General features: G+C 38.7%; 2 protein-coding genes across 2 annotated transcripts; both read left to right on the forward strand.

The window, feature by feature from the left end:
• The first annotated feature begins 3522 nt into the window (after positions 1 to 3522).
• Positions 3523 to 9392, forward strand: polr1c (RNA polymerase I and III subunit C). The gene is made up of 9 exons (XM_062430529.1): positions 3523 to 3610; positions 3922 to 3993; positions 4435 to 4542; positions 4743 to 4875; positions 5561 to 5692; positions 5844 to 5996; positions 6402 to 6551; positions 7698 to 7814; positions 8520 to 9392. The coding sequence occupies exons 1-9, from the start codon at positions 3539 to 3541 to the stop codon at positions 8636 to 8638; spliced, it is 1056 nt and encodes a 351-aa protein (XP_062286513.1). The 5' UTR covers positions 3523 to 3538; the 3' UTR covers positions 8639 to 9392.
• Positions 9393 to 13104: 3712 nt separating this feature from the next.
• On the forward strand, positions 13105 to 24469 carry fbxo28 (F-box protein 28). The gene is made up of 5 exons (XM_062430831.1): positions 13105 to 13293; positions 15498 to 15607; positions 18441 to 18579; positions 19552 to 19747; positions 20413 to 24469. Exons 1-5 carry the CDS (start codon positions 13105 to 13107, stop codon positions 20922 to 20924), a joined length of 1146 nt encoding a protein of 381 aa, XP_062286815.1. The 3' UTR covers positions 20925 to 24469.

A 24469-nucleotide genomic window follows, 5' to 3' on the forward strand; every position in this document is an offset into this window, starting at 1 on the left:
ACTGTGATGATGTAGTTAGAACAATAAACACACTGTGATGATGGTTAGAACAGTAAACACACTGTGATGATGTAGTTAGAACAGTAAACACACTGTGATGATGCAGTTAACTACATCATCACAGTGTGTTATTGTAGAACACTAAACACACTGTGATGATGTACTAAGAACAGTAAACACACTGTGATGATGTAGTTAGAACAGTAAACACACTGTGATGATGTAGTTAGAACAGTAAACACACTGTGATGATGTAGTTAGAACAGTAAACACACTGTGATGATGTAGTTAGAACAGTAAACACACTGTGATGATGTAGTTAGAACAATAAACACACTGTGATGATGTAGTTAGAACACTAAACACACTGTGATGATGCAGTTAGAACACTAAACACACTGTGATGATGCAGTTAGAACACTAAACACACTGTGGTGATGTAGTTAGAACAATAAACACACTGTGATGATGTAGTTAGAACACTAAACACACTGTGATGATGTAGTTAGAACAATAAACACACTGTGATGACAGACCACGGGTGTGCCCTTCTTGCTTTTGTTTAATGGTGCGATGCTAACTTATTTTACCTAAACTGTCATGATTGTGGATTTGTTTTTGGTGTTTTTGTTTTTTGTCTGAGTTCTCTTTCAGAGGCTGGGTGTAGCTTTCCTGATTGAGTGGAGCTGCTGCCTATTGCACACCTGCTTCCCATCAAGCTCATCAGTCACAGCATAAGAACACTGGTCTTCTTTCATTTCATGGCTAGATTGTTTCTGCTCTTCCGTGTGGTAAACTGTTGGCTTATAACCTTTCTAGAGAAACATCTAGTGATCGCTTAACTCTAGTGTGTGTGTCTGTTGGATCATTTATTCACCAGCGCCTTGTCTTTGTCTTCTCCGGGCCCTGTGCAACCTCCACCTCTGCCACCACTGCCAAGCCTCTCTGCCTCATCCTCAGCCAGCCTCCGTCTATTGCACTAAACCCTTTTCTAAATAAATTCCTTTTTCCACTACCCACTGTCTCAGTGTCTGCCCCTGGGTATTAGATAAAACCATATATTGTCACACTAAACGTATCCAAAACCAAGGAAATGATCATTGATTTCAGGAAAAATAGTGACAAACACAAAGCAAGCAATGTAAACAGCACTGGGTTTGAAATTGCTGATAGTTGTAAATATCTGACTAAAGTTCGATGCAAACACAAAGTTAATTGTTAAGCATGGGCAACACGTGCACCTGCTGTGAAAGCTCAATTCCTTTAATGTCATTTTAACCACCTTCTACCATGCTTTTATTGAAAGTCTTTTAACTTGTTCTTTTAAGTGTCGGTTTGGTGGACTATCTGTGAAGGACAGACACAGTCTTAAACAGTATTGTCAAGCTCTTCTCCAAGTATAAAATAGGTGCTGGCTTACTGAATACCAAACTTGAGACCTATTAATAATAAATGAATAAATCAGAAGGCACTGATTTCAAGAATGTATCTGCACTCTCCACAGGTTGTGCGGTAAGAACAGGAATGATGTTGAAGGGTTAATGAATCCAGTTCACACACACTCTCATTGAGATGCCCCTCATTTATTGATGAATAAACTCTTCTGTTGATATTGTCTGTGTGGTTACTACAATAAAGGAATAAACAGAAATGTGCATATTAATCATATGCAATATTAATAATAAACAGAAACTACACAATGCAATAATAAGGTTATATAATGATAAACAGTAAAAGATGAATAAATGATAAGATCTGAGTATTTATAAACTTAAAGGACTTTAAGAGACTGTCAACAAAAGAAACCTCTTAGCTCAGAAAGGCCCATATCTATTTCACTGGCATAGTGTACACAGAGGGCGAGACAAATAAATGTGCGACGGTCCCTTAATGGACGCATCAGCACGCTCACTACTCTGCCGTGACATAACTAATACACACCTGAAGCCACAGCAATACACCATTAATCAACATAACAATATTATCAGGGATCATATACATCAATTGGAATATTAAATCGGCAACAATTAACCAATACACAAGACACAGTAGCCTACAGTACTATCAACTAAATTGCCGAATAACACCCAGAATATAATTAAGCACAGTAACCGAATGATAACTTATTACTTATTAATCAACAAAAAGGATAAGCAAAAGTCCAGAAAAACACAGCTGCAGGTTAAAATAAAATCAACACTGCCGTGGTGAATTTAAACTCTCTTCATCGACTCGCGCCAGACGCTTCTCACAGTGCAGCAGAGGTCTCTGATTGGTTCAGCGCATCCTGCCATTAACTGTTCATGTGAACACCATGCACAAGGTAACAGGCTCTAGGACTGTGCATGTGAACTGAATGGGCTGATGAGGGATGTTATGTTAGAAATTGACGATGAAGTGTTAAACTTGAACACCAAGATTATTGGAGTCCAGCAATGAAACTTGTGCTCCCTCTGGGGGAAACATGGAGAGAAAAAAACAAAAGGAATCTGGCATTTGTATCTTGTTCTGCACTGTGATGAAAAATGAATAAAAACAGTGTTTAAAAAAAAGAAAGACATTTTAAGACCACCTGATCTGTCCTCTCTAGTGAATTCACTCATAGCTCTGAACAGTAAACACACTGTGATGGTGCATTATTAACAGTAAACATACTGTGATGGGGCATTATTAACAGTAAACACACTGTGATGGAGCATTATTAACAGTAAACACACTGTGATGGGGCATTATTAACAATAAACACACTGTGATGGTGCATTATTAACAATAAACACACTGTGATGGTGCATTATTAACAATAAACACACTGTGATGGGGCATTATTAACAGTAAACATACTGTGATGGGGCATTATTAACAGTAAACACACTGTGATGGAGCATTATTAACAGTAAACACACTGTGATGGGGCATTATTAACAATAAACACACTGTGATGGGGCATTATTAACAGTAAACACACTGTGATGGAGCATTATTAACAGTAAACACACTGTGATGGGGCATTATTAACAGTAAACACACTGTGATGGGGCATTATTAACAATAAACACACTGTGATGGTGCATTATTAACAATAAACACACTGTGATGGGGCATTATTAACAATAAACACACTGTGATGGTGCATTATTAACAATAAACACACTGTGATGGGGCATTATTAACAGTAAACACACTGTGATGGGGCATTATTAACAGTAAACACACTGTGATGGTGCATTATTAACAGTAAACACACTGTGATGGGGCATTATTAACAGTAAACACACTGTGATGGGGCATTATTAACAGTAAACACACTGTGATGGGGCATTATTAACAGTAAACACACTGTGATGGGGCATTATTAACAGTAAACACACTGTGATGGGGAAGTTATAACACTAAATACATTGTGATGATGTATTATTTACAGTAAATAATACAGTGTGATTTTTGTATTTATTTGTTATTTTATTTTTTGGAATGTTTTCTTATGAAGCACAGTATTTGACTAGAGCGGAAGTGTGGGCGGAGCGTCGCATACGTCAAAATGGCCGCGACAACGACGAACGTGGATGAAATTCGGAATCGAGTAATTTTAGGAGAATTTGGTGTAAAGAATGTAAGTGTGATTTTAACACTGGTTTTATAACAACTGCATACACTAAATGTCACATCCGGAGTTGGTGTGAGCTGCTGGACTGGCCTGTATCATGTACAGTCACCTCGTGTGTGTCACATGGACACATGTTTATATGGCTTAAGAAATACTAGTGATACAATAAACTACAATAATAACGTTACTTATGAAAATGGAATAGTCAATGGAATACAGTCTGTGTGTAGAAATGTGTACATGGTTACCATGGTAATCAGATTGTTGTAAACTACCTGCTGTATTAATTATTGATGTTTATTGATTGATATCTTCAGGTTCATACAACAGATTTTCCTGGAAACTACCCTGGCTATGATGACACGTGGAATATGCAGAAATTTCAAAAGGTGCATTTCTATCCTTTCAGATCTATACACATACATTTAGTCAAAGTGTTTCTGTTGTGTCTGTTTGTGACTCATTAAGCTGTTTGGAGAATGATAGTCTAGCCAAGTTCAAACATGTATTCTTTATATTCATGAGGACATTTTTATCTTTAAGTTAATCTTCACTGACAAATGATCATTGGTGTTTCTTTTTTTAAGCAAAAAGACATTATGCTGACTCTAGCCTGATGTTTCAACCTCTGCCTTCATTATGATCCAACCTCACTGATGGACTAGAGAGCATGTTCCTTTTATACCAAACATTAAAATAGAAATGAGAAATGGATTAGATTGAGTTTGTTGAAATGATCGTGAGCATTTTTAACCTTGAGCACTGAACTGATCTATGAACCGACTTCATCATTATAATCCTGTTTAAACTGAGATCTGCTCTGTTTGCAGAACTTCAGAATTGACGTAGTGCATGTGGATGAGAGCAGTATGGAGTTTGACATGGTGGGGATTGATGCAGCCATCGCCAATGCCTTCAGAAGGATCTTACTAGCAGAGGTGTGTGTTTCATATCCATATGAATGACATCATGATGTGAAAGCTTTTGATTCTGACATGTACATATTACTTTTCTGAACTGTTTTATAAGTGATTTAACTCTATAAAGCCTAATGTATATAAAGCCTAAAACTGTAGATTTTATGCATTTGTACAGTTTGTCATTTCTTAAAAATACTTTGCATTGTTTGTGGTTCTAGGTACCTACCATGGCTATAGAGAAGGTCTTTATATATAACAATACATCCATCGTCCAGGATGAAGTCCTGTCCCACAGATTAGGACTCATCCCCATCAAAGCTGATCCCCGCCTGTTTGAGTACAGGAACACAGGTAAACAACAGCATGCTGGACCACTAGTACCCATGAGTAGAGCTCAGTGCTCAGTTTTTGTTTCCACTCTCATAAACATGAACATTGAGTCAGAATCACTTCCCTGCACTCATGCCCATATCATGGTCAGGATCACCGTGGAGCACAAGTGAGCCGTCCTTTTGCACAAGCCTCCTGTACAGATGACATCACAGCTTCCTCAACCAAAATGTCATGAACACGGTTCACATACTTAAATACTTGTTTAAAAGGGAAAATTAGGCTCTCATATTTCTGTCTGAAATCTGGAGTTTTTCTATTTAAACAAACTGTTCATATACTGGGACTTCATGTGTGTCTGGCTCTGGTGGAGGTCTCTCTGTGGTCTGGAAAAATAGTTTCTTTTGCAAGCTGGTCAGTTTGTAACAACATTTTTTTTTTTTTAATTGTTTTTAATTTATTAACCTCCTGATCCAGCAGGTCAGTTTTGATCTGAATTTATAGACTTTCTGACTTGTATAATTCATCTGGACAAAGTGTTATTGGTTAAGGATTCTAACCTGCACATCCATGAATACACTGATTGTGTCGCCACTGAATTTCTTAATATTACTGAATGTTTTCTTTTCAAGTCACTTGTTTATACAGCTTGAATGCACCACGAGGTCCCACAAGTTGAACATGTTCTGTTCTTCTTGTATTCCAGGTGAAGAGTCTGCAGAGGAGGAGGGATCAGAAATAGACACCATTCAACTGCAGCTGAAGATTAAATGCAGCAGGAACCCCAGAGCCAGCAAAGACTCCTCTGATCCACGGGAACTGTATCTGAACCACATGGGTAGGTAGTCCAGTGAAGAGCTTCTAAACATGATGAGTTAGAGGAAGGTAGATTTCCAAAACATCGGTATAAGTAAGAAAATAATATTCCAGAATAAGATCAAACATGAATGTGTCTTTCATCTCTCCCGTCCCTTGCTGTCTCATCTCAGTTTATTCCAGGGACATAAAGTGGGTCCCCATCGGGAACCAGGCGGACGTGTTTGCAGACTCAGTCATCGGACCAGTACATGATGACATCCTGATAGCTCAGTTACGACCAGGACAGGAGCTGGACATAATCATGCACTGTGTCAAAGGACTTGGTGAGAGCATTGTGTGTCTGGATCAGAGTCATAACCATCTCAGTGCAGAGGTTACACATCTGGGGAAGGAAGAGGGACATTTTATTGTATGTTTTTAATTAGCACATAGTTTATTATCCTGGCCTCTGTGTGTTCACATCTAAAAAGTGACTTGAGCATGGAAGAACCTGACATCAAGAATCTCCACACGTGGTTCATTCCAGAGCTTTCAACAAAAACATGTTATGCTGGTGCAGTACTCCACTGACATAGTAGATATTAATGTTTCAATAGGTCAGATAGGCTGCATGCTCCAACACAGAGTACATACAATATGTACTTTGATCATGTTGTCAGTCTGGACACACTAATACTGTGCAGTCAGTCTTCTCTGCTACCTGATACTGAAGCCTGTTCTCTGTACAGGTAAGGATCATGCTAAGTTTTCTCCAGTGGCCACGGCCAGTTACCGTCTCCTCCCAGAGATCACCCTGATGGAGCCGGTGGAGGGAGAGAAGGCAGAGCGCCTAAAAAGCTGCTTCTCACGAGGAGTTATAGACCTGGAAGATGTTAATGGTAAGAATGAACTAACCTGACTGATCTGAAATCAGAAAGTGCACAGTGCAGAAAGCACAATGATACAAGTAAATCAATGCACTGAGGACAGTGTTCTGCTGGGCTGCAGCTAATGACTATTTTCATGATTTAATCTCCACATTATTTTCTTGGTAAATCCAGTAACTGCTTAGTTTGTAATAATAAATAAATAAATATATTTAAATGCCTGTCACATTTCCTAAAGGCTAATGTGAGGTTTTCATATGTCTTGTTTGGACAAGAAAACATAGACATTCAGTTTATACGGATATACAGTACTGATTAATTAAGGTTCCATTCCATTTAGGTTTAAGAGAGCCAGGTTCCTGCTATTACACAAGGGTAAGGGGAGGTCTGAATACTTACACACTTAAGCCTTCTGTTTTTTAATACTGTATACACATTTCCTGTATTTCCTGGTTGTATTCTATTAAAGAGACAGAGAAATAATGATATATGATCATTATAGCATTGCTAAAACAACTCATCTAATGGTGGCCTCAGACTTTTGCACAGTACTGTATATCTGCGGACTATAAGCAAAGTGATGAGGGACTTTGAGGTGCGTCAGCTGAAAAATATGATGAGGAAATGTCAGATTTTGAACAGAATTTGACAGATTTTCCTGCTATCAACAGATAATGGAGCCTGAAGACACACAGTCCTCTCTGACAAGTGTTAGGCCACCATTAGATTAGTTGTTTTAGCAATGCTATAATGATCATATATCATTATTTCTCAGTCTTTTTATAAAAATACAACCAGGAAATACAGGAAATGTGTATACAGTATTAAAAAACAGAAGGCTAAAGTGTGTAAGTATTCAGACCTCCCCTTACACTTGTGTAATAGCAGGAACCTGGCTCTCTTAAACCTAAATGGAATGGAACCTTAATTAATAATAATATTTAATAATTAATGTTACTTTTTTTTGTACATAGTTCCTGTGTTTTCTGTTGGCCTAACATTTTTGCACAGTACTGTGTAACACATTAGCAGCAATGATCAAAATAGTTGCTGAGTAAGAATAGAGATGTTAGAATGGCAGAGTTGAATTCTTCATCAGTGTACAGTGAGTCTTTAAATTCTCTCAATGTGATCATCTGTGTTATGTTTCCACATCAGGGAAGAAGGTTGCCAAAGTGGTGAACAGTCGCCTCGATACATGTAGCAGGGAAATCCTCCGACATGATGACCTCAAGAATGTGGCGAAGATCGGAAGAGTGCGAGACCATTTCATTTGTACGTTCCTATTCTTTATTTCTATAACTGTGCAAACTGCTTTGGTTAGAAGTATTTCTAACATAACATAAATATATATTCTGACTTAATAAACAACTCAGTAAGCTAAAGCTGGCATCAAGATGAATGAATCTATGAGGATTTTGACATCACCACATATGTTGGTCCAGGAACATTAGCCTGTCTTTGTCACATATGGAAAAATAATTGTATCTTATTAACGTGCAACGTGTTCACCAGTACAAAAGCCCCTGGGTTTTATTCAGAGCTACATAGTGCAACAATATGCAAATCTGGCAACGTCACTATTAGCACAGTAGAGTAAGGACTCACTGCTCCTAAAACCAGAGTGTCTTGTTTTTATTTCTACCCCCTGTTCAGTCAGCAAGATAAGAAGACATTATTATAGATATGAGCATGACATGCTTTGGATCTTCCTTTAAAAATCTCTGTCATGAGGAAATAGGAAGTCATTAAAGGTGCTCCAGTGATTTAGTATTACACCTCTGAAGTACTGGGACTGACAAGAGGCCAATAAATGGATGATCAAGCTCCTAAAACAGTCAATCCTACATTTACCATGATGCAACCTGATAGCATCTTCTCATTAGATACTCCATACCTGGTAAAAGCACATACACACAGCTGTTTGTTTTATTGTAGTTCTACTATATTCCTTTTCATAGATGTCTTCTTTTCATACAGTTACCGTGGAGTCGTCAGGCATCCTGCAGCCAGACGTCCTGGTCACAGAAGCCATCAAAGTCCTCATGGCCAAGTGTCAGAGATTCATCAATGAACTGGACTCTACTGACATGGAATGAAAGACTGTCAGAGCACGCTCAGACCTTCCATACAGGACTGGCTGTTAAAAGGCTTGGGTTGTTGCTACAGTGCTTTCAGTGGAATGGCTCTGTGGAAACTTTCTGTATTTATAAAATCTATTCTGAATTTCCAAAAAAGACTGATTTAGTTAGGTTTGTAGACATGATGGAAGTATGCAGTATTGTTTTCTAGCACTGTGAGGAAGCATGCCCAAGTGATTTCACTGAGCTCAGTTCTCCTGAAATAAGAGTGCTGAACAAATGAAAATATTAGAAACATCAAATCAACAGGTTGATATACTGTACTCTTCTCATGTCTCATGTTATGATGTCATATTGTCATCTGAACTTGATTACTCAGCCAGTTTATTTCAGTATGATCTGTTGTGACCTTATGATTTGTTGCCAGCATCTAGGAGAAGACTTAAAGGCACCAGTCCAAAACAGAGATTTTCTGGCTTTCATCAGAAGGTATGACAGAAAACTGTAAGACTATGGTGTGATGTAGACTTTTTTCAGTCTTTTTTTGAGCTCCAAATTGTAAAATGTCCTACAAAGCCCCTGGAATATTATATTTTTCTTACAAATTAGGGTTCTTAATAGTGTTCTTCTCCTCATTTCTTCAAGAGCAACTCATAACTGCTACCAGATATCAGCTGGAGTAGAGTAGAAGACACTGTCAAGGAAATCTGTTCAAAATGTTCCTTATACAAGTTGGCTACAATGATGGTATACATGTGACCACATTTCTGTTCTGTTTGTAAATAATAAAAAATTAAAGATGCCCACATTTTTATGAAACATAAAAAGTGCTCTGTTTTGAATAATAATTTGACTGGTATGGTTTTTCCACAAATATCTATGAATGCAAATATTATTCATTTCAAAAGCTCAGCTGCTGGGTGCAAGATGCCTCCTACTTTACAGAAGTCCATTCTCAGTAATCTGACAGAACAATGTCATCTTGTTTGCTTCCTTAGTAATAAGATACTGAAGGATACAGTATGGTGTGCAACATGTGACTAAATGCATTGGAGATGTGTGCAGGAAGCAATGCAACAGCCCCACTAAGCAGAGCATCCAGCAGCTGTTTCTGCACATTCCATGTAGTTGGTGTATGTTGGGAATGAGGTGCCAGCTGGTGACTGTAAGCCAACAAGCTGGCCCACATTTATAGAATACACATCTTTTTCTCAAGACTATACCGTTGAGTTAACCCAAATGATGCAATGTTGTTTGGTTGAACTTTATACACACACACACACACACACGCACAATATCTATCCCACCCAGTGACTATTTTGGGCTAAATCTGGTCAGCCTGTCATGGCCTTTATATGCTCCAAAAATAGTCATTGAAAATTGAGCTGTGAATGTCCATCTGATTTGCTCCAAGATAACCCATATATGTTTATTTGGACCTCATATAGCCCTAATACAGCCATAAAAATAAGATCACATAGCAGTAGGAGTTACCAGAGTCTGTCAAATACAAAATTACATCATCTGCTCGGTGATTAATTACTTTGAAACCCTTTATATCAGGACCCTGTCTAATAGCTTTGACTAGAGGCTTAGTCCTGGAGACAAGGGGCAGCCCTGGTAACTCCATCTATTTAAAGAAAATGCTATTGAGATCTGTCTGTGTGTGCTAACTATGGCTGGAGGTTCATGATAAAGGGTTTTACCCAATTAGTAAACAACTGGCCAAACCCAAACTTTGAATAAACACGGCCACTCCAGCCTATTGAAAGCCTGTCATCATCTATAGCTACAGCTACACTAGGCCCAATCTTAGATTTTGTGAGGTAGATGATATTAAGATCAGTTAATAATCTGTACTTAATAATGTAATAAGCCAGAATGAAGAGCATTCCTGTAGTGTATTACAGTGATTGTGTCAGTAGAGAATGATTCAGGGAGAGTTTCATCTTTAGCTGCTTAGATAATTACATCCATAATAAGGGGGATGAGGAAATATTTAAATTCTCAGTAGAATTCAATTATTAGATTGTAATGAGCCCAAGTACTTTTCAATGTCTCTCTGGGTGAAGGGAAGATCAAGATTCTTCAGGTCTTCTTGGTCAAGTTTGGGCAGTTTAATAGTGGGCAATAATTCATCAACCTTGGTCAGATCATGTGGTGATTCTGATGTATATAAATTAGTATAAAACTGTTTGAATCCTAGTTCATTTCTATTAGGTTATATGAGACTGAACCTGTGTGTCAATTTCAATTGCTTTAATTGTCTTTTTGCACTTTCCCCGTTTCTCAAATGCCAGGACAAGATTTAGTGTGCCTTCTCTCCCGAGTCATAGTATCTTTGTTTATTTCTTAAATGGCTTTTTTCAGTTTTGTAAGTGTGTAATGTGTTGTCTTTGAGCTCTTTATTTAACAGCAACAGGTTTAATGGCCTGGTACCAGATTGTTAAAATCATTTTTCAGTTCAGAATTTTTTGCTTCCAGTTCTATTCCTGCTGTATATTTCCTCTGAATACCTTTTGTTTAAGAAATGTGTCCACTAGTGTGTTCCATAATACAAAAACTATTGGCAGATACGGGACAGTTTGTCTCACAGAATCATCTTGTCATAAACATCTTGTCCAGCCCAACTGATTGTCAAATCACTTATCTTCCAGTTCCAGTGTAGTCCTGAGACACCACAGCTGAGGAATTCATGATAAGCTGTGAGCATGTTTGTGTGAGAGGTGGCATGTGTGTGTTAAGATGCACAGTGGGATGATTTATCATCAGTAGGCTTAGCTTAGTCTGAATTCTAGTTCCAATGAAACAACATTTGAACAAATTGATACACAACAAATACAAATGTTTTCAGTTGTGCAGTGTAGTTTTTAGTTTGCTGTGTTACTGTAGCTCACAGCTGTGAAGTTACAATGTATAAATAAATAAATAGCATGTTGGTGACTCTGGAGATGATAATGCATGTTTTCAAATAAAAAATGTTTCCCAGTTGTAAAACCAAAGAAACTACTCCTTTGTCAGAATAATTTACTAGAACAGAGTTACTAGTTAACTGTTCATTCATTTTACAGTTTGTTAAAAAAAAAAAATCATTTGAATAGTATTATGATGAAGAATTTGTGAGGAATGATTTACTGCCAGAAGCTATCAACACAATGCTGTTGTAGGTTTGTGTGAGGTTGCATCATCCATGAACAGCAACAGTGTCCACTATTCATGTGTGGTGGCACTAATCGTCATTGTACCTTTCAGATTTGAGGCTGATTGACAGTCAGAAGAACCAACCGACGGTGACTTGTACTAACTGTTGGTCACAGCTTTAAAAAAAAAAAAAGACTTCCGATAGATCAGAAATGATTCTGATTTGAATTCATATTTTTGTCATAATGCATACAGACCATCTGTGACTGAGGACATTGAAAGTTCATCAATGCTTCAGAATAATGAAAATGCAGAAGACCCTCACTGTTGTCACCTCTCACAAACACACCATCATCAGATCAGTGTATTTTTTCCCTCTTTTTCTCATCAGTTACTCAGGAATTATGAGTGAAGTTACAGGAATGTTGTATCATAATGTTATTATTGTTCATGTTAATGAATGTTAAAATATATTTAGGATGTTTTTAGAGAAAGTTATCCTATAGAACATACTAGGAACAAAAAAAAAAGCTGAAAATGTTTTATTATTATTTAATGTTTGGATGTGATGTCCTAGCTATGTTATATCTAAACATTTTAAGAAGTTTATCAAAAAAACATTTTTAGAATGTTTTTAGAAAATGGAAAAGCAGAATAGTTCCTCTTTACACTTACATTTAAAATGAGCACCAAAGAAACTTTCCCCCCATGAAGAGATGAATGTGAAAACTTCTACTGTGCACAGTAGAAAAACAATATTCACCTGAGGGAACAAGATCCAAAACATTTATTAGTGATTTTTGAGGGTCTTTAAGTTAGATTTGTTTGTGTTTCACACCAAAGCATCTGATTCTGATTCATGTTGTAGTAAAAACAATGAAACCCTTGTGTTGTGTTTTCAGTGTGTGCATCACATTGTTTAAATCATTTTCCTCCTAATATTTATTGTTAGTGTTTGACAACCACACATTGTTTAGTAAATGTCCTGTTCATAAATGCAAGTGAAAAGCAGATGGTCTTATTTTAATTCACTCTATTATTCTAGACTTTTACACGTTTTGGGGGAATATCACATTTATAAACATAGAAAGAGCAAAAATTACTCATTTATCCTTCTTGTGTTTTTTTTCCTCATTAATTGTTTTTCATGCTTAACTCTTTCCTAATTTTCCATCACATCTGCTATCAGATGTGTTACACTTCTTTGGTGTGTGTGTGTGTGTGTGTGTGTGTGTGTGTGTGTTGTTCTGTAAACATTAGTTTTACATCAGAGGGGAAAAACCACTGGAGCTGTAGCTTCCCCCATTTCAACGTCACTTCCGCCTCCTCCTTAGCAAACCAAGATGGCGGCCGTCGTGGAGAGAGTTGATGGATGTGTTGGGTCCTTGGACGCAGACGCGGTGTCACCGAGACAGTCCTCTCCTCCACCGGACCAGCCGCACCAGAACAACCCGCTGTTAGGACTACCCATTGTAGCCATTGAGACGATTCTCAATTTTATGTCTTACGACGAAATCAGCTTGCTGCGCTCGGTAAGAACAAAAACAAGCCAGCAGAGAGGAGACAAAGCTAACGTTTTATAGCAGTCACGTGCACTGCTTATCTGTGGATGCTGCTTTTCTAAACTCTTGCTAGAAATATGTGTGCAGAGTGATTTGAAGCCGGTGTTTCGTGTCTGTGCAGCCGTCTCATTGCAGCCGTGGCCCGCACTGCTCATTGTGCTGTTATCTAATTAGCTCAGCTGAGCAGAGCCTGGAATACACGACACTCCACTAAACACTCCACTAACACTCCACCAACACTCCACCAACTGTATACTAACACTCCAAGAGATGAATGTTGATGAGAGAAACGGTGAGGTGTCTTAAGCTGCAGTGCAGAGCTCACTCTTCTGGATCTAGTGATTAATGAGGTTAGCTGGAGTCACTCTGCAGCTCTCACCGCTGCTACATGCGTAGGTGGGATGTTTTGATGAGGAGTTCTAAAGTCACAGACTGTGTTGTGCAAGTTGTGATCCTTATGGAAATATTTTTGCTTTGCGAAATTCTCAGCTTCAGCCTGTACCGTGTTCTGCATGGACGGATCAAAGGCAGATGTTATAGACCCCCCCCCCCTCCCAACTACCAGAGCACCCCTCTACATAACTCACAGCTGGCTTCTCATTTTTCACCTGCTGGTTTGCAGTTTAAGTTGAACTCCAGAGTTTTGTTGTTTGTTGATGCTGGAGATGAGTAGAGGCTGTCTACGCTGTCCTGACACTCCTCTCCACACATATCACACTGTAGCATTCAATCAGAAACTATTCAACCAAATACATGAAGCAGGTTCTGCTTTCTTCATACAGTGCTGTGCTGTGTGTATAGATAGATACTGTTGTATGATGCTCAGATTAGACAAAAGCTGTGATATTGTGCCATTAAGATAAAACTCCCTCCATATTTACTACATAGTGTTCTACATTAACCTTCCACCGTTTTATTTGAGTGTCCTAAAGCTGCGTGTGTAAATATATCTGCTACATGGAGCCCCTCAAATGTACACTACCTTCTGCAATAACAATCCCACAATGCAATGCTCCACATTTTAAAGATGTGGAAATTACAGTCACATGACTCTACAGCTGATGGTGATGAGACAAAATGATGATGATGAGTTATTGTCTGAAATTTTGATGTTGCTCACTACTGAGTGAACTATTTAGTGTTTTTATTCTACAGGGAGAGGTGAATGAGTGAATAAGTGAGTGATTTTGGACACAGCCTATGTCACAGAATTAATTCACTAATGAATAAAAGAAAACCTTTGACAAATGAGGCTGGTATAAAAAAGGAAAAGTCCAGTGTTTTTAATGATAATCCTCAAATAGCCTTTAGAGAAGATTTGCTCTGGTATACATTAAATTCGACTTTTATCCAGTACCTTTCAAATTGTCTCTGTTACTTGATCCAAACATGGCAAGTGAGTGGGTTTAAGGAATGCATGTGCACTTAGTGAAGTGGAGTGAACTTCCTGTTCTCTGTTCACTGGAGGGAAACAATTTGCTGTGGCAGGTCATGAGAATCTTGAATTGTGGACGTGTGTTTAAGAGCATAGAGAGATTAGTTAAAACATCAGTCTCCAAACTGAATCAGAAATGGCAAGATGTCGGGTGTGAAAATGACTCTAGAGTTTATGGCCTGACTGATACTGGATTTTTGGGGCCCATGTTGATATTAAGCAGTATTAAAAAATCCAAGATTGCTACATTGGCTGATAATCTCATACAGAATATATACAAAATGTACATTTTTTGCAATGAAATCAAATGTGGTTATCAAACACTTGTGACAAAGATATGTCATGGGATCATGATACTTTAGTTTAACAATGAACTTCATTGTATAAAATGACATCAAAGCACTGAAACAGTAAACTTCACTGTGAATTTAATAACTATAAATTACAATAGTTAAAAAACACAGAACATAGAAGAAGAAAAAAAGTATGTCTACATTAAACTTGAATCCAGAAAAATGTTCAAATGAACATAAAACACTGCCTATGTAACTTTAAAAAAATCAGCACATATTGGACAACATATATGCCAATACCGATATATCTGAGGAAGGCTAATATCAGCTGATAATATGGGCTTTACTAGACACTAGAAGCACTGTCCTCTATCATGCTCATGTGTTTCTCTCATGTATGTCCTCATAAAACAGAGAATGTGTTTTCTCTTGTCTGACATTTGTAGGTGTGTAAGCGCATGGACATGATCTGCCAGCGTGTCCTGAATCAGGGCTTCCTGAAGGTGGAGCGTTACCACAGCCTGTGTCAGAGGCAGGTCAAAGCCCAGCTGCCCAGGTCAGTATCACATCATCAGCTCCCCCTTTGCAGGAGGAAATATTTTCACTACCTGAACCACACACTGTGAAATAACACACACAAAATGACATCACACATATGTTTCTGAAAGGTCTGTGGACCCCTGGTGGTCCCTGATGGTTTTGCAGTCAGGTTTTTTTTTAAATAAAAAGTGATATATAGATATGTTTTTCTTATTAAAATGAGACATATACTAATAGATTTAAATCTTATAAAAGCCACCTTCCACTCAAAAATGTTTTTTCTACTTCTTGTTACTACACTGTGCAGAGTGATATATTTGCACATATTTGAAAACTATTACTTTTAAAAGATAATTGAATTCTATAGAATTTTGTGGAAAAATCACATCCGACACGAACAATTACTTAAAGCAGGATATTGGATCTTTAAAATGATCATTACATTACAAAAAGATCACAGTGCCACTTTACAGTGGGGGAAATATGTATTCAATACATCAACCTTTTTTCCATGAAACATATTTCCAGTGCAGCAATTCATATGAAATTAAGAGTAGACATTGGTGTTAACTAAATAATCAACATTTCCTTCATTAAGAAAGTTATTTGCATTAAATTGGAATGATACAGGAAAAAAGTATTGAAGCAGGTGATTGAACTAGTTAGTCCTCTTACCTGTTGTTATTAGAGTCAGGTGGTTAGTGCCTGACGCTGGTAAGTACTTCCATTCTTGCCATGTGTGAATGTATCATTTGTTACTAAGCTGCCACACAAGAACAGTCTCATGACGGGTAGAGAACTGTCGTAAGACGTTCACAACAAGATAGTTGAGCAACATAGGAAAGACAACTCCTAAATGTTCCCATCAGCAGCACTGGGGTCATTAACCACAAGTGTGTTCCTCAAGACTGCAGCAGCTCCAGTGGATCCTGCCACCACGCTGCTGTGTGCTCTGAATATAGACTGAATGTGCTTATAGCCTAATACAATAGACTAAGAAAATAGACTTAAAGAATGAACTGAACTGCATGTGGTGTCTGCTAGGCATGGTCACATTATGTTAAGGCTGCACAGGATTGGTTCATCCCAGTTCTCAAACTACAGTTTTTTGCAAGTAGTCAAGTGATTCCTGATTACTGGTGTGACATATTTCTGGTTACTGCCACAGTGCCCGGGTACCTTTTTTAAGACCTCAATGTGGAGGTTTATCAGCATTCACTGAGACACTCTTTAAGGGCGTCAAGTCATTCACACCAATTCCAAAAAAAAGGTTAATGTAATTGTAAGAGCAATATTTTCAACTCCTATCTTGGGATGTTTGATTTGAAAGAGAACTTATTTGACTTGTAATTATCTGTTAACTCCCTTCCTCTTTCATCTGTTTCACATCTGTTTGCCTCATGCTTCTATGTGCATTTTTTCTGCCACTTTCCTGGTCCAGAATTATAGAGGCTGTGGTGGAAGTTGTAAATGAAAGTTTTGACAGCATTTTGGGTGCAAATTCAGGAGACGTCTCTGCTCGGTTAATGCAGTTACAGTACGATCCAGCACACCACACTGAACTATCAGCAAACATGAGTCATGTTTTACCTGATAGACTCATGTTTTAATGCTGTTCACTGTTTGTTACGTGAAAACAGAGTAATAAAAAGCTTGTGTCCTGGTATTAGTTCACTTCTAAAATCCAAACACACCACAGAGTGTCTCTCCTGCCGGCTGCTGACAGTGCTGTTAGATGAAGAGTCGATCACACTGGACAGTAGAGGAGGAGACAGTAGAGAAGCTGGTATGTGTCTGTTTAAACAGGAGTTTAAACTTCACTGTATTAACAGTGGAGCAGAGCTCAGAGCAGGAAACACACTCACTCTGTGTTTCACTGCTGAGCTCCACTTCCATCATCTCACACCAATTCATTGCCAAAGAGCAACCACCAAGTTTACAGGGCTGGTCTGTGGCCGCTCAGGAGCTGAGAGGACAAAGCACTTAAATAGTTATCTCAAAGTATGTAGGTTCAGTTGTGCTTACATTAAAGAGACATAACACAATAGAATATATTTTATATATATATTTATTTATTGGACAAAGAACAATATTTCTCAGAATTTCGGATAATATTTATGTTGACAGTGTCAGATATGTGATATAAGTTCTATCAGTCCCATCAGATTGTTATCATGACATGATATCCACTTTGGAGCTTCTGCCCTAAGTAATCATATTTATGCTGAATCCAACTTTGATACATTTCACCTTCTTCTTGTCTGTGGATTATTGTCTGTGGATTATTGTCGGTTCTAAAACCAGCCTATCAGCACACTACAACCACAGCTGGACTGGTGTGGTGTGATACACTATGGTAAACTGTGGGATACACTCGGCTCTGAATACCACTTTGAAATGGTGTCAAGAAAGGTACGCATCAAAGGTGGGTTAATTGGACTGTGTGTTGGTATATTTCAGAGTTGGTACACACTTGTGAAGTACCTGGTGCTGTGTAAATGCTAAACACCACTGATGTGGGTGCTGGAACAGACTGGAGATGTCTCTCCTGAGCACCTCCTCTTACAGCAGGAGCTAACAACCACAACTGGCTGCCTGCTTAGTTTAAATTCCACATATTAAGCAGGCTGTGTGGATTTGTACAGGTAGAGTCCTCAATGCTCATCAGAGGTGGTCAATTTTTTATTTTATTTTTATTTTAAAGCATGTATTTCCATTGCTCTGTATTAATGTCCAAGATTCTGCAGATAGCTAACTTTCTCAGAACTAAAGCTATCAATGAAGTTCTAATGCACAGTTCTAACAGCTGTCGGAACCTGTCTGTGGTGTTAATCGTGATTTATTTCCAGGCGAGAGTCGGAAAGGAGAAACCATTCACTGGCTCGTCATGCTGACATTCTGGCTGCCGTGGAGACGCGCCTTTCTCTGCTCAACATGACCTTCATGAAATATGTTGACTCCAACCTCTGCTGCTTCATCCCTGGAAAGGTTAGCTGTGCTGCTACTGGTCTATAAAACAACAAAGGAGCATTGTAAATGCCTCATTAAATGATCAGTGATGTGATAGATTCTAACCAAAGTTTTGACCCTGTGTAAAGGACATTAATCTGTCCCCATCCTGTAAACCAGATACGAGCATTAGATTTAACCATCACATTAGTTTTAGCTCTTATCTGAATCAACAATATGTCAGTATGTCCTTTTCTGTTTCATCATCTGTTAAGAACAATTTGAGTGTTTAGTTGTGAAAAAGCTGGATACCTCCTTGAAATGTCTTCAATAGCAAAATGAATATGGTTCTGTCCGCCTCTCACCATAGATGTTGCATGTTTCTTCAATTTTACAGAACTGAGGAATTCTGTATTTTTAAGAACATTGTTGAGTCATATTGAGGGCCGTACTTTATCATTTGAGTTATTATAAATGTTAGTGAGGTTTTTGAATAAGGTTTTCTTGCACTTGTGACTCCTGTACTTGAAAGTTGACATTTGCTTTCAGCCCTAGTTTAATGAGTAATTACACAGACCCATGTTCACTTTTGGGTCAAATACTGGTTGAAATTGTGTCATCCTGGTGGTTTATGTATCAAAGTAACATGACAGATGGATAAAAGTGACATCAGCTCTCCTGATACATTTCTGCACTGATTCTGTGCAGGCTGAACTGAACTTGTCTCTTCTTTGCATACATGTTAACATTCTGCATGTTTGACTTTAAGGTAGATGAATATGAAATGAATATGTGGTGATTTGATCACAAATCTATTCTGCTGCTCCTGCTGTTCTACAAAATGGGGCAGACTTAGAAAAAGCTGGATTCACTGGCTGCAGTTGTCAGACTTGACCAGCAGAGGGCCCACAGAGATCACCAGAGGTGGAAACGGCCCTCAGTGTTTAAGTCATATCTATTGTGTATTTTCTGGTTTCATGTCTTATTTATGATCTCATCCTGTGCTGTCAGGTGATAGATGAAATTTACCGCGTGCTGCGCTATGTGAACTCCACTCGAGCACCCCAGCGAGCTCACGAAGTTCTCCAGGAGTTGAGGGATATTTCCTCCATGGCCATGGAGTACTTTGATGAGAAAATTGTCCCCATCCTGAAGAAGAAGCTGCCAGGGGCTGACCTGTCCGGCCGCCTTATTGGCTCTGCACCAGGTAATGGACACGTGCTCCTCTTCACTGACTGCAAGACCTCAGATCACCTCACTGTCACCTGATAATGTGAAATACTGCAACTTCTTAACTTCAGTTATTTGAATACTTGACACAGCATGGTATTCCTGTTACCATCCTCTAGTAGTACACACACATACACACACTCACAGCAGAGAACAGTCTGATATCCAACACTGAAACAGGATCACAGAACAGCATCTATGATTTATTGATTATAGTAGAAGGCTTCTAGTTATTCATTTGATCACACAAGCCCTAGTATTTTAATGGGACTTCTACATTCCTGTATCAACTGCAACTGTTGGGCAGCGCTTGACAGATAACTGAATGGTCTCATTTGAGTCAAATCATGAGTACTCCCAGATATGTAACAGGTTAAATAAAAAAACCTGAGTGGTGAAACATGAGGAATGCAGATGCATGCAGATTGATGAATGTGTTTGTCAATCAGAAGAAAACACTCTTGTTTTATGTCATGATTAATTGAATGTCTTTGGGTTTTGAATGAGAGGACTAAACAAAACATCTATACTGCCTTTGGCTCTGGAAAACATTTATCATTGATTTTCAGTTCATTACAAATTGAATCAGTTAACAAATAATTTGGTTCTGAAGTGGTCTGACTCACTCTCCTCTTCCTTCAGTGGCAGGTCCATCTACCTCCCTGACCACCATGTCCCTGCTGGCCAAAAACACACCGTCACGCTCTGAGATGACCAAGGTGCAGCAGCAGGTGAAGGTGAACGGGGCATCAATGACAGTCCTGCGAAGGGAGATGCAGGAAATTCGTGTCAAGCAGCTGGAACAGCAGAAGCAGCTGCAGGACCAGGAGCAGAAGCTGCTGGAACAGACACAGGTGATTGGAGAGCAGAATGCTCGCCTCGCTGAGCTGGAACACAAGCTCCGCGAACTGATGGACAGTAGTTCCGCTGCTATGGGGGGACCGAGGTCCAGCACAGCCGCCCCCTCCACATCCAGCACCACTGCTGTGTCTTCCACTGCTGCCAGCACATCTGTCAGCGTGTTGGCAAGTGGCAGCACGGCTGCAGCCTCTCTCTCCAGAGAGCCAGAGGGTGAGGGAGGCTCATCGCTCAAGCGCAGCAGAAAGAGCTCAGACCTTCCACGACAGTCCAAACGGCTGCGCAGCAAGAAATAAGAGACTCAGTGTGTCATTTAGTTTTTGGTTTCGAGGTCTGACTGATCACACCTTTATCCCCACAGCAACACTCATGACCTGTACTGTCTGTGAGATGAGTCAGTAGTATCCCTGTATGCTTTGCCAGTGTTCTCTGCCCCCCCATACACACGCACACACACACACACACACACACACACACACACACACACACACACACACACACACACACACACACACACACACACACACACACACACACACACACACACACACACATATCATGTACTGCAAACACTTCCTGTATGTGCTGGATTTGACAATAGTGTTAAATGACACTGAACCCAGAACATCAACATTGACAGGGTCAACATTTGAAGTCTTCTATATTTTTTCTTCTTGTCATCAAATCCCATGTGCAGACCCAAAGCAGCCACATGTTGGTTATGTTAGTTAAATGGATAGAACAGCTGTGAGGTGACAGGAAACAGAGGCAGAGAGAGAAAAGGAATGACATGCAACACGATCAGACATGGTGGTTACATGACATGTGTCTTAACCAGGGCAAGCCACCAATACTTTCAGTGATTGCATTTTGATAAAAAAAGCTCAGAAGTTTCCTAAACAGCCACTCTGTAGTTTTTAGCAAACGTCACTCAAATAGGAGGAAAGCTGCTTGCATCATTGATGTTTTTAACAATAGAGCTCTGTAGCAATAACATATACTTGTATACTTGTAAGTAGATCAGTTGATTGTTGGTTTGGTTCTGCACATGAGATTTGTTAACAACAATTAAAAAAAAACATAATCATGCCTATCCTCATCATGTGTTAGCCACTTAACTAAATCAGAGTATAGGCAGGTGGCTGGCCATTTGTAGCTAAGAAGAGTATTTAATGAAGGTTCAATTAAAATGACTCTATAGCTTTTTCTTTTTTTCTAAGAGGAACATATGTTCCCAAAAAAAATTGGAATTACAAAACTTAAATTCAGATGATCTGTAGACTACTTTCACAGCATTTTGACTTGTTAAAGCAGGACAAGCACTGATAGATGTAATAACATTAATGATGCCTGCATTCCATTGAGGTGAGCTAGTTCTAGGCTCAACAACTGAAGTGACTTACTGGGATAATTTAATGGAATGGAGCAGTTGTTATTGTCATTATTTACAATTGTGCTTTTCATCATTTCAAGTCAAAATGTCAGCTGAGAGAAGGCTCACGTTGGTGAACAGAAGTCATGGTACATGTGATTAATGCAGTTCTCGTTCCTGAAATAAAATCTACTAAACAATTTTATTTCAGAAACATGCACAACTAAAAGGATGTTGCAGTAAAAATATGGCATCACAGCGGTCCTTGTATTACAAATTGAAGAAACTGGACCTTATTGAAGTTGCATGTTAGGGGTAATCTGTGATCTCCTCTCCATTTTCACATGGCTCAGAAGAATCCATCAGCATCTATTTCATTCACACTTGCTTCTTCCTAACTGTGCAATAAAAATAATTTCAAAAGTAATAAGCAATTTATATTTCCCACTAGTAGCTTGGTTGTTCTATCCGAAGCTGCGGCTAATATCAGTTCAGTTTGATCTGATCACTTGATGAACCACCACAGTTCAGAAGGAAAACCGGCAGTGTTCAGGCAGTGTCATCTTCTTCATGTTGCCTCTTGCCTTCTCTGCCTGGCAGAGGATGTAACATAGAGGTAGATATTCATTGTGAAGGGATTTTACTTTCCATTGTGCCTCAGTAACCAACTGACAGATATCATTGTCCTCTGATCCATAGACATGCAGCAGTGATAATGTAAGCCACACCTCTGCTGTGTGTGGAAATAATCATTACTTTAAAAGGTTTCCATCGAGAGAGGACGTTTTTCTAGCTCTGGTGTGCATGAAAGCACCTGATGCATCACTTTTACATGACAAGTTACTGTATGTGTTGTGCTGAGGAGGTCAATTCTAACTGCTCTCCAATGACAAAACAATGTTGGCATCTTCCATTTAAGGATCATACCAGGGTTTTTACATATTTCAGCCCATTATGTACAGCTCAATACAATTTTACACAGTACACCGTTACATTTTTTATGTGTTGTTTTGACAGCCATTGAGTTCCATTCATTTTACTGAAGACACTTGCATGTAGCTGTTCTCATCTCTCCTCCAAATTCACTTTATCGATATCTGAGAAATACACAGAACAGTGAGGAATTCATGCTTTGTTTTATTCCAACAGTTGTTCTTGAATCTGACCAAACATATTAACTTTAGATCACTTGTTAGCTTTTTCTAGCACTTTCAACCACATCTCGTAGTCTTCATCAGTGCGTGATGTGACAATTCCATCCAATGAGAAGACCTACTGAAAGCTCTGGAGAAAGCTAAAAGTGACTTTGGGTTCAGAGTCACGAACATGAAAACATGAAAACATGAAAACATTTCCACTTCCTAGCTTTTCTTCAAAGCTTTCACTTCATCTCTAACACAGTTTGGTCTATTTCCCAGGACACCAAGCAACTTTCACTTTCATTTCTTGATATTTTGGAGTTTATAGAGACTGAGTCAAATCATCATGTTAACACATCTCAAGTCTCTGATTACTCCAACAGATACTCAGTGTTAGTCATTATTTGTGGTGAATGGGTGAAAACAGAGAAAAAACACTTGTATGGTCCTTTTAAAAGCCAAAGTAGAAAATATGTAAAATATAAAAAATGTATACATTTAAAGGGTCCAGTCACCAAAAACCATGGCTCACTTCCTCTCTAATAGTATCTCTCATGCAGATCAGTTTTGACTCACTTGTCCATATTTAGAGATAATTCTTGAGGGAAGTGAAGAAATATACTTTTGATCCTTTAAATAGTGTCACTTTTTTTCTTTCTTTTCTTTTCTTTTTTTTAAATGTTGCAGCACCATCTTTGAAATAGAAGTTTAAAATCAGCCCGTTGCAATTAGTGTAAGGAAGCTACCAAAACTTGTGACTGGTTTGCAGTGACAGTAGAGGGCTGCTGGAAATGTTGTTCAATGTTTGTGCTCAGAGTCAGCTGACATAGTTTCCCCAGTTTCCTGCAGTTCAAAAAGAAGAATATGAGCTCCCCCTGTGCAGCAACACTGTTCCTCTCCTGTACAAACTCGTCTCTTGCCTTGTGAGGTTAGGTTCGCTGTGAGCCCATATTGTGGCTGAACTTTGTTTGTTTTTGTTTTGAAGCTTTTCTGTTGTTTGGATGACCTGAACCACTCATGGCATGAACTTTTGGTAAAGAAACCTTGCAAATGCAGTTCACATCTGTGTGAACACTGGCGTGTATTATAAAGACACTGGGCAGCAAATCACAAGAAGATGTAATCTAGTGGCTTAATTTGAGACTGCGTCTCAGTTTAGAAAATTGTACTGTAATCTTCATGTACTTCAAAGTGTAGATTGTGAATTATTTCATGTATGTATACCAAGAAAACTATCTTTTGAGTTGGCCAACTTGGGGCTAACTGTACGATTTTGTTGCACACGTTACTGTTACAAATGTACAAATCAAACCTATTAAAACTCAACTTA

The sequence above is a fragment of the Scomber scombrus genome, chromosome 12 (assembly GCF_963691925.1).
Source record: "Scomber scombrus chromosome 12, fScoSco1.1, whole genome shotgun sequence".
NCBI classification, from domain to species: Eukaryota; Metazoa; Chordata; class Actinopteri; order Scombriformes; family Scombridae; genus Scomber; species Scomber scombrus.

Excerpts from the sequence above, each read along its gene's own strand:
- polr1c (XM_062430529.1), top strand. The coding sequence starts at position 3,539 with ATGGCCGCGACAACGACGAACGTGGATGAAATTCGGAATCGAGTAATT. Across the intron at positions 4,876-5,560 it reads GTTTGAGTACAGGAACACAG|GTGAAGAGTCTGCAGAGGAG; the intron begins GTAAACAACAGC and ends CTTGTATTCCAG. Across the intron at positions 7,815-8,519 it reads AGTGCGAGACCATTTCATTT|TTACCGTGGAGTCGTCAGGC; the intron begins GTACGTTCCTAT and ends CTTTTCATACAG.
- fbxo28 (XM_062430831.1), top strand. The coding sequence starts at position 13,105 with ATGGCGGCCGTCGTGGAGAGAGTTGATGGATGTGTTGGGTCCTTGGAC. Across the intron at positions 15,608-18,440 it reads GTCAAAGCCCAGCTGCCCAG|GCGAGAGTCGGAAAGGAGAA; the intron begins GTCAGTATCACA and ends ATTTATTTCCAG. Across the intron at positions 19,748-20,412 it reads CCTTATTGGCTCTGCACCAG|TGGCAGGTCCATCTACCTCC; the intron begins GTAATGGACACG and ends CTCTTCCTTCAG.